The following is a 15,971-nucleotide window of genomic DNA, read 5'->3' as shown; positions in this document are numbered from 1 at the left end:
CAGGATATTTTGAAAGATGATGCTGCACTGCTCAAATTTAGACACAAAATAAACTATAGTTTATTTCCAGTACTGTAGTAGTTAGATTCAAGATCTCCTGATAAATATTTAGGATTTGTTTGATTTCTGACAAATGAAAGTGATTTAGTTAAATGTATAAATTATGTCAAAACTGTGTTTTAATGCACACTGTGTACCGATTCATGTCTAATGACTAATTCTACTTTGATTTTGTGGCTATGATAAGGAATCTCTGCATGTAGTGAATAAATGGAGCAAAATACAACTGCCCAAAGTTGAGACAGTGCATGATGTGTGTAAAAAAATATTGTTAATTCTCTGAGTACTGGCTTTATTTAAACTGGCAATAGACATAAAGTGTTTTGCTTTAACGCATCATGAAGTTAATGTTGATTGCACAATGTTTATAGAATAATCACACCATCAAAGTTTAAACTGGTTGCTTATAAACCTTATAAATCTTTCAATGTCCAATTACTTCTGCCAACGGGCACAACAGAAAAAAAGCTCAATTGGTGATCCAGTCAGGTTGGCAGCCTGGCACCAGTGTTGTTGCTGTGTTGTTGCTATTTGCGACTCTGAGGAAAGCAGAAAGGATCCAGCTGTCTTTACAGCAGCAGCACCAACAATAATACCACTTGCTAACACTAGAGGGGAAAGTTGACCGTTGCTACTTTATATAGCATATAACCTTACATTTCTGACTGTAATGTTTGTGTATATTGTGTATAACTCTATACATTGATCATTTGAATTTAGAATTAAGCTACACAGACATCTTGATGACAAAAAAGGCATTAAGCTGTTTGAACATTTATTTCTTGTTGCACACTCGACACATCAGACAAAAACATCATATTCTATGATTTCTTGCACTGTGTCTTGTCAAGACAGATGCTCTGCTCATTCTTCGGCATCCTTTCCCTTTGAATCAACAAGAAGAGACAGTGAGAAGTTAGTTTTTTAAGATGTTCTTTAAAGATACTGAAATTCCTTGTGTGAATATTATAATGAATAAAAACAATTGTAAAAAAAGAAAAGGAATATACCCTGCTAATTTCACGGCTTTTGACTCTCAGCTTGTTGACCTGAGACTCGGCGATGTCGGCACGCTCCTGAGCCTCCTCCATCTCATGCTGCACCTTCCTGTACCTGGTAAGGTGACTGTTGGCCTGCTCCTCCTGTGAAGCACAACGTTAAAGAGGTGACGTCTTAAACAATCTTACGAGTTGTATGAGATGAAACATACAATAATTAAATCATGCAGCATCATGCCGTCAAGTCCTCTGGTGAGAGAGAAGGTGTTACTGGTGTGACACATATTTGTGTTGCATGCGTCGAATATTTCACACTCACAGCTTCCTCAGCCTGTCGCTTGTAGGATTTCACTTTCAGCTGCAGCTTGTCCACAAGATCCTGGAGTCGGGTGACATTCTTCTTGTCCTCCTCAGTCTAGAGGCGGTATACATTATAGGGTGTTTGAGACCAACGCTAAAGCGAATGCCATCATCCCAAGTGCCATCTTGAGAGAACACAGCTCATTCATATATACATCTTCCACAGTGAGGCCACTTTAGAGAGACTCACAAGAGGACAACCAAAAGGGCTACAAATACTGACAATGTGAATTAATGCACGATGGCAGGGAGATTTACATATTTGCATATTTATCTCTTTACACAATGTCTTTAGGGATCGTTTAGCACTGTAAAAACACTGCCTCTTTCTCTGTCAATCAAGCTGCCTGTGAGGACTGAGTGTGCATGCAAGAGTTCCTCCTTGCTCCAGTTTTTGAAAATCTGTTAAACAAATCTATAAATATCACACATTTACACAGACATGGTACTAATACATATATATGTACTACATACATATATAAGCACAGAACTGCATGTATTTACGGCTGCAACCGTAGAGTGTTTATTTGTAGCTGTGGTCGACTCTATATCACTTTAGCAATGTTGGAGCTTCAGACGTATGATGGTGATTTATGCCCTCTAGGGGTCTGAAACATATTCACATCCAGTTTGTTTCAGGAGCACAGATTACATGATTGCTTCAGAAAATGTTATCATAATAAGCAGTTGTTTCAAGTTATTTTGGTTTTCTGTACCTGATAAGTCAGTTCCTTCACTCTGCGCTCATACTTGCGGACACCTTTTACAGCTTCAGCTCCTCGTCTCTGCTCTGCCTCAAACTCAGACTCAAGCTCTCGTACCTTAACGACAGGAAGGGCAGATTTTATAGGGACAGGACTGTTTGTTTATGAACAGATAAGAAATATGAGCATTTTTTATGAGCTTGGTAGCCAAACAGGTTTGTTAAAAGCAGGAAATAGTCCCATAAAACAAACAAAGTCAGTATTGAGATTCAGTTTTAAAGAATTTCGAGGGTCATCCCAACCATGTAATGTATGGTGAACAGTGTACAACTCACAGCCCTTATGATATACACATTAAAGCTGAAAGCGGAGCCAAAACATAACTTATTTTTACCCTAGCCTCCAGTTTCTGGAGCTGCTTCTTGCCGCCCTTCATAGCCAGATTCTCAGCCTCATCCAGACGGTGCTGCAGGTCCTTCACCGTCACCTCCAGGTTCTTCTTCATCCTCTCCAAATGAGCGCTGGTATCCTGCTCCTTCTTCAGCTCTTCAGCCATCATGGCAGCCTGAACATGGAGTAATTGTAAGAAAGGAAATAAACAGAGTGATCAATGAAAATTGACCTAATTTGTAAGCCAAATGTAACACAATACATAGAGCAATAGATTATTACAGATAGTGCTCAGCTGTAAATATAAAACAATACAAATATACTGCAAGTTATAATGGAAATATAATGTCTATAAAGCGATATTTTGTCCCCCCACATATTGGAGTCATTTGTTTTTTATGTCAGTCATTTCCTGAGATCACTATCTTATCTGATTGTTGCAGGTTAGTTTAACAGGGGCAACAACTTTAAAGTTCCTGACAAAAAGTACCAGTGATTCTCAACTTTTAGGCTAAAACATCTCTACTTCATTTTGAAAAAACAAAAATCTGTGAAAACAAATAATTTCCATTACAAATCACCATCTTTTTCTATACACTTGTTGTATATTCTACTTTTATTCATAACTAGTTTGCCATTAGTCATCAAGTTAATTTAGTTGTCCCTAAACAGTGAACCCCAAAGACACCATAGAAATGTCTCAAGCTGATAACTTTGAGCTCCAGTCTGCATAAGCAGCTGGATTTTAAATGAAGCAGAAAGCACATGATACAATATTAAATCAGGGCTCACATCAGTGATGGCCTTTTTGGCCTTTTCTTCAGCATTTCTTGCTTCCTGGATAGAATCTTCTACTTCCCCTTGGATCTGGACGAGGTCAGCTTCCAACTTCTTTTTGGTATTGATGAGATTTGTGTTCTAAATGGAAAAATATATAGTGAGGTTTCCAATTTTTAAATCATTTATTAATTAACAGTACTCATAAAAGACACGTATAATACCTGGGAGTGCAGCAGTGCCACACGCTCACTGGCATCAACCAGCTCCTGTTCAGCCACTTTGCGACTTCTTTCTGTCTGCTCCAGTGCAGCTCTCAGCTCCTCGATCTCAGCCAGCATCAGGTTGTTCCTGCGCTCCACTATGGCAACCTGCTCCTTCATTTCCTCCTGACCTCTGATTGCTTCATCAAGGTGCAGCTGGGCATCCTGAAATCAAGATAACACAAATTCCAAAACTAAGTTTAGGCTATGAAACTACATTTTTGTGCGATATGTTACTTATCAATGACCGACCTTAAGCTGTCCCTGCACGTTTCTCAGCTGTTTCTGGGCTTCAGCAGCCTGGCGGTTGGCATGGCTCAGCTGAATCTCCATCTCATTGAGGTCTCCCTCCATCTTCTTCTTGATTCTCAAGGCATCATTCCTGCTCCTGATCTCAGCATCCAAAGTGCTCTGCATGGTCTCAATCACTCTCTGGCTGTTCCTCTTGATCTGCTCGATCTCCTCGTCCTTCTCTGCGATTTTCCGGTCAACTTCATTTTTCACCTGGGTGAGCTCCAGCTGGACACGCATGATCTTTGATTCCTCGTGCTCCAGTGTAGCCTATGAAATGAAATGTTAATTTCTTAATCTTAATTCCAGAGTTATTTTTTAAAAATGTTGTCTTGAAAAAAAAAAAAGTCAAAAAATACCTCTGCTTCCTCAAGGGCAGACTGGATTTCTGCTTTCTCGCACTCTACAGTCTTCTTCCCCTTTTCCAGCTCATGAATAATCTTTCCTGATTCACCGATATGTTCAGTCAAGTCTGAGATTTCCTCTGTTTGAAACCACACACAAAATCGTATTAAGTACTTTGCCAATAAAGTTAAGTGTTATAATTGTGTACTGCATCTATTCTTTATCTAATTTTTCTGATCGATCTGCCACTGAAGCCCAAACTTATATTTTATTTATTAATATTTGGAGAAATATTGTCTCGATACAAGCTCTAAGGTTTGTTTTTTTCCTCAGTCTTGAATGTCTCACATATTTAGTTAAGAACTTGTTTTATGGCAAAAATCACATGCAGGTTTTGTTGTCTCACGTTGCAGGTTCTTGTTCTCCCTCTTCAGGGTCTCCAGGTGGTCCAGAGCTTCTTCATACGAGTTTTTCATTTTAAACATCTCTGTGCTTAAAGCGCGAGCCTCCTTTTGAGCTCCCTCGAGCTCTGCCTGGCTCTCCTCATACTTCTGCTTCCACTCGGCAAGAACCTGAGCATGTAGACAAATTAATGTTTTCTGTCACCTCACAACCACCAGTTGTGCATTATGACAATATCTTACCTTGTCAAAGTTCCTTTGCTTCTTGTCAAGGGTAGCAGCCAGAGCATTAGCTCTCTCCACGTCGATCATCAGGTCTTCCACTTCACCCTGCAGTCTCTGTTTGGTCTTTTCTAGAGAGGCACATTTGGCATTCACAGCCTCAGTGGACTCCTCTGCATCCTGAAGACGCTGGGCAAGCTTTTTCCTGTTATAACATGTCATCGAATCATTGCATGTGGTAACAGTATGATGTCCAATGTTGGTGCATCCCTCTCAAACAAAAAGCTAAAGTGTGTTCAGTGCTACAGCGGAAGTGCCTAAATGTGTCAGTGTTAATGCTCATACAAAGTTAAAACTGTAATGACTTACTTGGCCTCCTCCAGCTCCTCAGTGCGCTGAATAGCATCAGTCTCATATTTGGTTCTCCACTGAGCCACCTCGCTGTTGGCCTTGGACATTGCACGCTGCAGCTCAGCTTTGGCCTCCTGCTCCTCCTCATACTGCTCTCTGAGCAGGTCGCAGTCATGACGAGATGACTGAACAGCATGAGCCAAGGCGTTTTTGGCCTAATAATGACGTAATATATAAAGAATTATTATTAAGAAATACATACATACATTTGTTGCTACATTAAAGATAACACTGCAGTACCTTAACCTCTTCCTCAAGGTGCCTTTTAAGCTCCTCAATTTGGTGAATAAAAGCCTGTTTTCCCCTTGTAAGCTGGGAAACAAGAGACTCCTTTTCCTCCAACTGACGACCAATTTCCCCTGATTGGAAAAACAGAAAAAATCTTTGGTTGGTGATTTACTTACTTACACTGTAATGTTTTCTGAAACTCTGCAGGTTTTGATTGTTTCATTATTCTCAACCCAGATGTTACACTCACCATTTTCAGTCAGCAGTCTTGATCTTTGACTGTTCATTTCATTTAACTGACGCATATTTTCGTCATTCTTGGTCTTTAATTCACTTAGTTGATCCTCAAGAGAACGGCACATTTTCTCCAGATTACCCTACGGACACAATCAATACAATGTTCAGCCCAATATAGCCACAATGCTTCTGTTGATGATAACACACGAATTGTGGTCATTATTTTTCATTAGAAATTGTTTTTATTTTACCTTTGATTTGGCAACATTCTCCATATTGCTGCTGAGGTCATCGATCTCCATCTTGTACTCGCTTTTCTCCTTCTCCAGCTTCTGTTTGACTCTCTGGAGGTTATCAATCTGCTCTCCCAGCTCTGCCACACTGTCAGCCTGCTTCTTGCGGAGAGCTGCAGCGGTGGCCTCATGCTGCAGGGTGGACTCTTCGAGATCACGACGAAGCTTCTGAAACTCGGCCTCACGCTTCTTGTTCATCTCAATCTGAGCAGACGTTGCTCCGCCAGATTCTTCGAGCCTCTCGCTGATCTCCTCAAGTTCCCTGGTGAGATCAGACCTCTGCTTCTCCACCTTAGCCCGAGCAGCCCGCTCAGCCTCAATCTCCTCCTCCAGCTCCTCAATACGAGCCTTTGATGCAAAAATTACATAATAATAAGTACATAATCAAATGACCATATGCCATGCCTTATGTTGAATGCTAAAAAGTTGATTAATAATAGGTCTGATTTAGATTTTTTTGGTCTATGACTAAATTGGAGAAAATCAACTTTTCTCCACTTTTCTCTTAGAAATGAATTCTTTGTCTGAGTAGAAAGACAAAGCAAAAGCAGCAGGACACTTAAAAGCAGTGTACTGATTACATTTATGTTATAAATTCAGTTTTCATTTCATCAAACCTAAGTCCTTGTTAGATTTTTTTCAAATGGCTTAATTATAAAGAAGGAAGTGAATAGTTATGGTCCAGGAGTTGTTAGAATTTATGAAAGAATATTTCATTCCGTCCCTTGACAAGTTACTTCCATTTGAAATACTGCTGTAGACATATATTTTTAACTGAGTCACACAACCAACAAAATTTCTCTCCACACAGCTGAAACACATTACCTGCAGTTCCTTGATTTTCTTTTGAAGCTGAATACTAAGTGATTGCTCATCTTCCATCCTACTGAGAAGTTGGCTCATCTCAAAGTCCCTCCTTTGGTGACAGAAATAATGATAAATGTTAGATATATATGGTCATTTTGGGAACGGTGGAGGTGATACATTACGTTTTCTTTCCTACATACTTCTTTAATTTCTCCTCAGACTGCTGCTTGTCATTCTCCAGATCCATTATGGATTCATGGGACAGTTTCAGATCTCCTTCCAGCTTCCTTTTTGAACGCTCAAGATCCATTCGGATCTTCTTTTCTTGCTCCAGGGAACCTTCAACCTGTTTAACAGAGATTAAGCATTATTTTTTGTTTTTCATTCTCAAGGAGACTGAAATCATTGTTTGCTATTTTTACTCACATCGTCCACTTGCTGCTCCAGCTTGGTCTTGGCCTTTGTCAGTTGGTTGACTTTGTCTTCCTCTGCCTGCAGGTCATCAAGGGTCTGCTGATGGGCCTCTTGGAGGGCTTTCTTCTCTTTGGTCAGCTTGACAATGGTCTCATCTTGAGATGTCATTTCCTCTGTAAGGTTTTTGACCTATAAATGTTTATATAAATAAAACGTTTTAATATTTGATCACAGTATATTTCCAATAAGCACAGTTTAATAATCCGGAATTGGGGACATGAACCTTGTTCTCAGTGGCATGTTTCTCCTTCTCCACTTTGGCCAGGGTGAGCTCCAAATCATCAATGTCTTTCTTCAACTCAGAGCACTCGTCCTCCAGCTTCCTTTTCTTTGCGGTCAGCTCAGCATTCATTTCCTCCTCATCCTCCAGTCTCTCAGCTATCTCTTTGGCTTTGGCCTCAAGCTGGATTTTTGCTTTAATGAGCCCCTCACACCTTTCCTCTGCATCACTGAGGTTTTCACCTTCCTTAAAGTCAACGCAAACAGGTTCAGGTCTTTGAAAATTCAGTAATCTGATGTAGGATACTTAGTAGACATGCACAGGAAGTGCAACAACTTACAGACTGCACTTGCAACGCCAGGTCATTCTTCTCCTGCAGTAGAGACACCATCTTCTCCTCCAGTTCTTTCTTCTTAGCCAGAGCCTTTGCCAGCTCCTCTTTGGTCTTCTCAAAGTCCTCTTTCATTTGGACCATTTCTTTTTCAGTCTCTGCACTCTTCAGCAGAGGCTTGATTTTGAAGTAAAGCTTCATCCATGGCCAGGTTTTGACATTCATGAATGAGCGAATGTTGTACTGGATGGAATAGAGGGACTCCCTGGTGATACAAGACACAGAAAAAGTCAGAACATTTATTTTCTTGCCAAGTTTTAGAGAAAACACAAACTTATTAAAGATAGTGCGACAGTCACATTGAACTGCTTCTTATTTCTTCGGTAGTTAGGTAGAGATATACAGAAGTAATGGAGTCAACCTATCATTAAAAGTATATATTACTCGAGCTTGAAACCTAACTTTAACTGTATATGGAAAACACTTTCCAGAGACTACAGCCCATTAATAATAACAACAACATTTCTATCTGTCTCTACACCGTCTGTGATCTAGCAACTGCTCCTTGTCCCTGGGGAGGGACGGTACATACTTACACACTCTCCTTGTCCCTTGTCATTAAATAGTAAAAGAAATAAGGAGGGCACATGAAGAAGATGTCAGATAGATAATTAAGGAAGTACATCACCTCTAGTAGTCCACTGGAGCGCTGGAGAATGTCAAATAAGATAAAATGCATGCAAAAAGCAGATATTCCATCTAGTCTGGTGTTTTTTTAAAACTTATTTTGCGGTGTCAAGACAAAATAAATCCTCACAATCGTTAAGTCTTGTCATAAAGAGTTTAGTCAAGAAAAAAACAAAGTGCACAAAGCTAGAGGAGCAGACTTCCTTTACTCCCTGGATCACATAAAGATGTTAAACATGTATTTTACCCACCACTGTTAGAGCACCTACTGTACTTAACTGGATTAATTATCACAACCACCTTGAAGCAACCCTACTGTAAATAACCTCATACACAAAGAGCAATAGGCGGTATTTAACTTCATGGTCTCAATACTTTTTTCGTTCCGTTATTAAATGGCAGTGAGTGATTTAAGAAAACAAAACATTGCTGTTCTGTAATCGTACTTAATGATTGCACTGGACTTCAAATAATTAAATCTGCCACAGTGACTGTACAAGCAATGACAACTTCATTAAGTGAAATTAGGATAGATATGAAGATAAGATAAAAAGCCCACTGGGACATTATAATATAAATCAGTGTGAGCTGTACATCTAACCAAACCTGCACTGTTACACGCTGCTATTAAAACGAGTCATGAGTAATTTTTGGTTTAAAATTTCTAATATCAAAAATCAATTTCAATTCTTCTTTGCTGTAGGTGCCACAGTATATTTGTAGCTGACAAAATACTAAGCCCACCTTCTCTCCATCATTTTGGAAAACTCTCTCCTCATGAGGAAGCCTCTGCAGATAGCCTGAGTCATTGTGACCAGTTCCACCAGTTTCTCATCTCTCATCTCCTCCAGAGTACCCAGCAGACCGGCTTTGAAGAACACCTGAGAGTCAATAATTATAACTATTTTTAAGTCACTCATTATTTATAATAGTTCAGCTTTTTATTAATAGCTTTGTCCATGGAAGTGTTTCTCACTCTACCTTTGTGTGGCCAAACTTGTATTGAGAGTGGTCAACATTAATAGAGCCCAAGAGTTTCTCTGAGGCCTTCTTGTTGTCAATGAACTGTCCTTCGGGGATGACACTAGCATTCAATACTTTGTATCTGAAAGTAAAGATTTCATCCAGTTAGACACACCATCTTGAGGTTAATAAAAACATTTCAATGACTGTAAAGATTATATTTCTGCTACCTCTGCTTGAAGTCACCATATTGGATTCTGCTGGGGAAGCCTTTCCTGCAGATCCTGATACCTTCCAGCACACCGTTACATCTCAGCTGGTGGATGACCAGGAAGTTCTCCATCAGACCTATGATATATTTTTAAGTGACATGATGAATAAAATTTTACAAGAAACCATATTCACTTTGACTTGCTTTTTGTCTCTAAAAGGCTTTTCACAATGCATATTCTTAGCCCGGGGCTATCAGCCTGGGGCTAAGAAGCATTGAAGTAGTGTGAATGCAGTGTGAAAAGCCCTTTAAAACCTTCTCAGCTCAGGGATATCGCAGCTTACCTGGTGTCTTTGATTCATTGGGAATCAGGCAGCGCACAAAATGAGGATGTGTGCTCCTCAAATTTGTCATCAGCTTGCCCAAATTCTCCTGAAGAATTAAAAGGACATTAAATTAACAAAAGGCACCAAATTAGTGCAATGAAGTACATAAGTCATCTCTCCCTATCTTACCCTGAACAATGCAGACACAGTCTGGAAGGAACCACCCTTCTTCTTGCCACCTTTCTTGCCGCCGCCTTCAGCTGTCAGTGGAACAATAATAACATTGAAAATATTTAATTCGACACAATTCTTAATATGTCATGATGTAGGGACAGGAAACAGCACATACCTTCTCCTGCGGCATGGGTTAGATACAGGTGAGACAACAGTTTGACTGAAGACTTCTGGAAGAGCTGAACAACTGAGTCATTCAGGGGGTCTTTGTTCTTATCCAGCCAACCGAGAACATTGTAATCAACAGTGCCAGCATAGTGCACCAGAGAGAAATGGGCCTCAGCTTTGCCTTTGGCAGGTTTTGGTTTTTGGAAGGGGGCACTTTTACCAAGATGCTGGTCATACAGTTTGTTCTTGAAGGTGACATCTGATGCCTTTGGGAACATGCACTCCTCTTCAAGGATGGAGAAGATGCCCATTGGCTGAAATTATGAAATGATTATTTCAAAGCTGTCAAGTCACCAGATTGTTTCTGTGTTTGTGAAAATACAGCATGTGGCTTACCTTCTCAATGAGCTCAATGCAGGCAGCCAAATCCATACCAAAGTCAATGAACTCCCATTCAATTCCTTCTTTCTTGTACTCTTCTTGCTCCAGGACAAACATGTGGTGGTTGAAAAACTGTTGCAGTTTTTCATTGGTGAAGTTGATGCACAGCTGCTCCAAGCTGTTGAACTTCAGATAAAAAGAAGATACAGTGCCACAACTTTCATTATGCTCATTCACTCTGTAAAACTTTACAAGCAGAATGTGTTGTTTACTTACATCAAAGATTTCAAACCCTGCGATGTCGAGCACACCAATGAAGAACTGTCTTGGCTGCTTGGTATCCAGCATCTCATTGATTCTGACGACCATCCACAAGAACATTTTCTCATAGACGGACTTGGAGAGAGCCATGACTGAATTATGCACCTAAAGATAGAAAGAATTGGAGTTCCAGTTATATGGAACAAGCTATATTTTTTACAATCAATTATTAAATTTGTATATAAAAACAATATTTTTCTATAAATTACCTGTGGCACAGTTTGACCTTTAACCACCATTTCATTGCCGACCTTGACTCTTGGGTAACATAAAGCCTTCAGCATATCAGCAGAGTTCAGGCCCATGAGGTAGGCGATTTTATCAGCCTCTGATACAAACACAAACCATAAAGATCCACATCAAAAACATGTACAAATCCATCCATTCATGCTGTGCTGTTTATTTGGATCCAGGTCATTGTGACAGCAGGTTAAGCAGAGTAGCTCAGATATTGATCTGCTCAGCCAAATCCTCAACCTTCTGCTGAGGAATACTTAGGCATCCCAGGCCAGGTGAGATGCAGCATTTAATGGGTCTTCCTCAGGATCTCCTCCCAGTTGATTTTGGCCAGAATACATTCCCTTAAAACTTTCATCAGATGCAAATACAACTTCAACCGATCTCAACGTAAAGGACCGACAATTTTACTCTGAGCTCACTCCAGTTACTTAGGCTCCTTACCCTGACGTTAAGGGTAAGATGAGGCACCCTGCAATACCTTAACTTTTACAATGCAATCCTTCTTAATTATGGAAGCATGATTAAATAAGTAATAATAATTAAATAAGTAAATACATTAAAGAGGAACTCATTTACCCTCAGTGCCATCAGGCTCAGCCTGCTCTTCACGCTGCTTCTGCTTGAACTTCATGTTACCATGATGCACCACGGCTCCAGTCAGCTTGTACATGCTTAGCTTCTCTTCTGCAGTGAAGCCCAGGATGTCAATGGCAGTCTGCAGAATGATTCACAAAGATTTACTGAAACATGTTTCTCTTATGTTATTTACAATTCTGTCTTTCAGTGAGGGATTATCAAATCTTCATCAAAGGTTCTCTAGTTTAGCCAGTAACTGATCCAATAAGATGTGATGTGGTTTTCAAATTTTTAAATTATTCTGTATATGTTTATTTTTATCTACCAATGCGAAATAAAATTTGACAAACATACTGGGGTTCCCTAGAAGGTTTTTCAAAACACAAGGTATAGAATTTGCCTCTGTATCAGTAAATTAATGTTTTCTACAAAATACTGATATCACAAATTAAAAAGCCTTTTGTTACTTACTGTATAGCTGTATATTGCAGTAATAAAGTGTGGTTGTAACACAATTCCACTACCCACCTGGACTTGCCTCATGGCACACCAGTGTGCCATACCATTTGGGAACCATGGCTATATAGTATGTGCAATATTGAATCACTTTAAAGGTCCCATAGTTTAGAAAGTTAGATTTCCTGTCTTTATTTATCATAAAGAAGATCTAAATGCAGTTTAAATACTGTAAAAGAATCAAAACGATCGATCCATATTCATAATCAGAAACTGTGCATTCAAACTTGTGATGCCAAAACTATGCAGCCACCGCCTTCAGTCAACGCCCCCAGCTCGGCTGTGGTTACAAAAACACTGGCAGAGCTGAGACTGAAACATGATTGGTGGTGCTTTGAGAGCTGGCCAATCACAGAAGAATGTGATTTTCCATAGGGGGCCTTAAAGAGACAGACACTAAACCAGAGCATTCAGACAAAATTATGAATTATTAAGTATGAACGTGAAATGGAGCATAATATGGGACCTTTAAAGTAAATCATATTCTTTTAGATTTCGCATGTGTACTCACATCAGTGGCAATGAATTCTTCAATGTCATCGATACTCTTGACAGTGATTTCACCCTGACTGATCATGGGAAAGTCGTACGGGTTTTTGGAGATGAGGAGAGCGTCTGAAATACAGTATATGCATTGTTTTTCATTACATAGACTCAGGTGAAGCATGTATTTACCCTTTAAAATGACACCTGGCTAAATTGCTCACCTATCAGCTCAGGTTTGTGGCCTGTCATGAGCTGATAAAAGATGTGGTAGCTTCTCTCAGCTGACAGTTGGAACGTCACTCGAGACTTCTCCAGCAGATCTGTAAAACAAGTTAATAAGATGGTATACAGTTTGTTTTCGCTTCAAACCTTCTGGATAATGGAAGGCAGGAGGCTTACATGTTTCAATATCAGCTGAAGCCAACTTTCCAGTTGTCCCAAAATGGATTCTGATGAATTTACCCTGCAGAAGAAAGCAGCATATTTGTGACTCACTCAGGTAGTGCACACACCTTATACTTAGTAGTAAAAGTTGTTATTTGAATCCTACTGCAGGACTTTCTACTTGCAGTTCACAGAAACAGTAAAAAATGTCAAATGATGAAAACAGTATGTGTAAAGACAAACAGAAATACTGAGGCTAGAGGACCAGCAGACCATGTTACAAACAGACAGCATTTTAAAACAGTAGGACCAAAACTTACGAAGCGGGATGAGTTGTCATTCCTCACAGTTTTGGCGTTACCATAAGCCTCCAACAATGGGTTGGCTGCAATGATCTGATCTTCCAGCGACCCCTTAAAGCAATATTACATAACATGTGTTTATATTCACATTATCATAGATATCACACATATTTGCAGTATATCACAATATTTACCTGCATTTTTCCAGCAGTTGGCTCAGCTTTCTTGCTTCCTCCAGCCACTGCGATTGTCGCAAAGTACTGGATGACACGTTTGGTGTTGACAGTCTTTCCTGCACCAGATTCTCCGCTTAAACACAGACAATTATATGACATGTGTTAGTGTAGGTCAGACATAAAACAGTACAGAAATAATCAGTCTGTGTTATATTAGTTCAAATGAACTCTCTTTAGTGTTGACTTACGTAATCAGGATTGACTGATTCTCACGATCTGTTGACATTTAAACACACAAGTTATATTATTGCATTAATTTATCTTCAAATAGTATTACTGCATTATACTTTTCAAATTACAGAAGTCAGAATGTCACCTAAAACTATTGTGGCAGATTTAAAAAAAAACAGTGCATAGTTTTTAAAGGCTGGCCCCTTCCATAGAGTGGCCATTCAAGACAGATTGTTGACAACTGATTGATACCTTGGAGCATGAACTGATAGGCATTATCAGAGATAGAAAAGATGTGGGGTGGGGCCTCAATCCTCTTTTTGCCTCTGTATCCTGAAACAACCACTGCATCATACACTGGGAGCCACTTGTAGGGGTTCACAGTGACACAGAACAGCCCTGAGTACGTCTATTTAAACAAGAGGAAATAAAGTATAAATTAGATGTAACCTCTTTAGCTGCAATATACTGTATACAGTAGATGCAGTGCAACAAGTTTTTTTTTAATGTTTCAACTGGGCTCACATAGATCATCCATGCTGCATAACGCTCTTTGAGGTTATACAGCACAGAGGGCTCGCTGAGGTGGGTCATCATGGCCATGTCCTCAATCTTATCGAACTTTGGAGGGTTCATTGGGAAGACTTCATCCTCCTTAACAGTGAAGGTCTGTACAAAAACAGTGAATAGTTACTTCTATGAATGTGCCACAGCATTATGATATGAAGTGTGTGGATAGTGTGTAGCCATTCCCTTGTCTCTATTGTATGATATGACAATAGATGTCTACATACCTTCCCGCCAGCAACTTCAACTGTGGCTTTGCCACCTTCCTTCTTGACTAGTTTTCCCTTCAAATACATCTCAGAAGGCTCTGTCACATAATAAGCTGTTTTGGCATCAAAGGGAGTGTTTTGAGCCTCTACTCTTTCCCTTTCAGATTTCCGGAGGTATATGGCCGCCGGGCCAAAACACTCCATCTCTGCGTCCCCACTCATGGCGGCTCTATAAAAATAAATTTAGTATAACTTAAATTTATACTTTAAAGAAATCTATTTTAAGATTACATAAGTGCATGACACATTATACATCTTTAATTGGATTTAGTATCCTTTTTTCAGTCAAGTCACTAGTTGCATGAAGGCTATTTACCTTTTTGTTGCCAAGTGATGCAGTTGTTTTGAGGATGCTAAAAAAGGGGGTGAAAAGCTGAAATTATTAACTTTGTGCAATCTTGCAAAAGAACTCTTGTATGTATATATCTATATATATATATTTATATATCCATCATATAATTAAAAGCACTGATCACTGCTAAAAAGCGATGATAGAGACTCACCTTTGTTGGTAGCCTGTCAGTCCGTAACTTTTGAGGGGCTTGTGAGCGCTTCTTTTATACTGAAACCTTCAGACACGAGGCTGGAGCAGCCCTCCTGTTAAGGTCAGTGAGCTTCTCTTAGTGAGTGATGTCAGATGGCCTCATCTCCACAACTGCTGTCACCTTATCCTGCAGAATACAAAAACAAATATTAAATTTAACCCCACACCAAAATTTAACATTCCTGTCCTAAAACCATGACCATGACGTACATTTCAACAATTCAAAATGTCCTACTTTGTGAAAAGTGGTTTAACTACAAGGAACTATTGATGGATAATGTATGCCTGAGTTACTTTAGGACTTTTTTGTATAAATGAAAATTAGGAATTAAGCTTTTATTCAAAATCTTTATGGATGATGGATTATGTTCTTAATCTACACGCACACATTAAAATATATTATGCTATCAAGCTAAACTCTGGCAGTGACATTGTTTCAAACATCCCTGGAGAATAGGGCCAAGTGTTTGGTCGAAGCTAATTTAAGATACCATTATGGTCCATTAAGCTGTTTTCTCTCTGAAGAAAGATGAACCCTAGGACGCTGTGAAAGTATTCTCTTGTGGTGTGATTAAGTTGCGATAAAAGGGGATATTCAATATGTCTGGCCTTTCTTTGCTGGCTTATTAGGACTTAA

General features: G+C 39.5%; 1 protein-coding gene across 1 annotated transcript; it reads right to left on the bottom strand.

Moving 5' to 3' along the window:
- Positions 1-924: 924 nt before the first annotated feature.
- On the bottom strand, positions 925-14,952 carry LOC140997757 (myosin heavy chain, fast skeletal muscle-like). The gene is made up of 39 exons (XM_073467758.1): positions 14,749-14,952; positions 14,480-14,623; positions 14,207-14,363; positions 13,972-13,999; positions 13,742-13,856; positions 13,566-13,658; positions 13,261-13,324; positions 13,083-13,181; positions 12,887-12,990; positions 11,860-11,998; positions 11,253-11,371; positions 10,999-11,148; positions 10,738-10,908; positions 10,349-10,655; positions 10,189-10,253; positions 10,018-10,105; positions 9,693-9,810; positions 9,481-9,604; positions 9,244-9,380; positions 7,822-8,077; positions 7,485-7,727; positions 7,214-7,390; positions 6,988-7,133; positions 6,806-6,896; positions 5,939-6,328; positions 5,701-5,827; positions 5,463-5,581; positions 5,181-5,377; positions 4,833-5,016; positions 4,595-4,760; positions 4,203-4,327; positions 3,805-4,113; positions 3,514-3,717; positions 3,305-3,430; positions 2,517-2,687; positions 2,135-2,239; positions 1,378-1,473; positions 1,071-1,202; positions 925-945 (listed from the first exon to the last, which is right to left on the bottom strand). Exons 1-39 carry the CDS (start codon positions 14,950-14,952, stop codon positions 925-927), a joined length of 5,811 nt encoding a protein of 1,936 aa, XP_073323859.1.
- Between the last annotated feature and the right edge of the window lie 1,019 nt (positions 14,953-15,971).

The sequence above is a fragment of the Pagrus major genome, chromosome 6 (genome assembly GCF_040436345.1).
Source record: "Pagrus major chromosome 6, Pma_NU_1.0".
Taxonomy (NCBI): Eukaryota; Metazoa; Chordata; class Actinopteri; order Spariformes; family Sparidae; genus Pagrus; species Pagrus major.
Note: the sequence above shows the minus strand (reverse complement) of the source record. Positions and strands in the feature narration are given on the sequence as shown.

Bases quoted from the DNA above. Each gene is read 5' to 3' on its own strand.
- LOC140997757 (XM_073467758.1), bottom strand. From the start codon at position 14,952: ATGAGTGGGGACGCAGAGATGGAGTGTTTTGGCCCGGCGGCCATATAC. The intron at 8,078-9,243 runs GTGGGCTTAGTA...TTGTATCACCAG, and splicing joins TCCAAAATGATGGAGAGAAG to GGAGTCCCTCTATTCCATCC. The intron at 3,431-3,513 runs GTATTATACGTG...TTTTCCATTTAG, and splicing joins TGGCACTGCTGCACTCCCAG to AACACAAATCTCATCAATAC.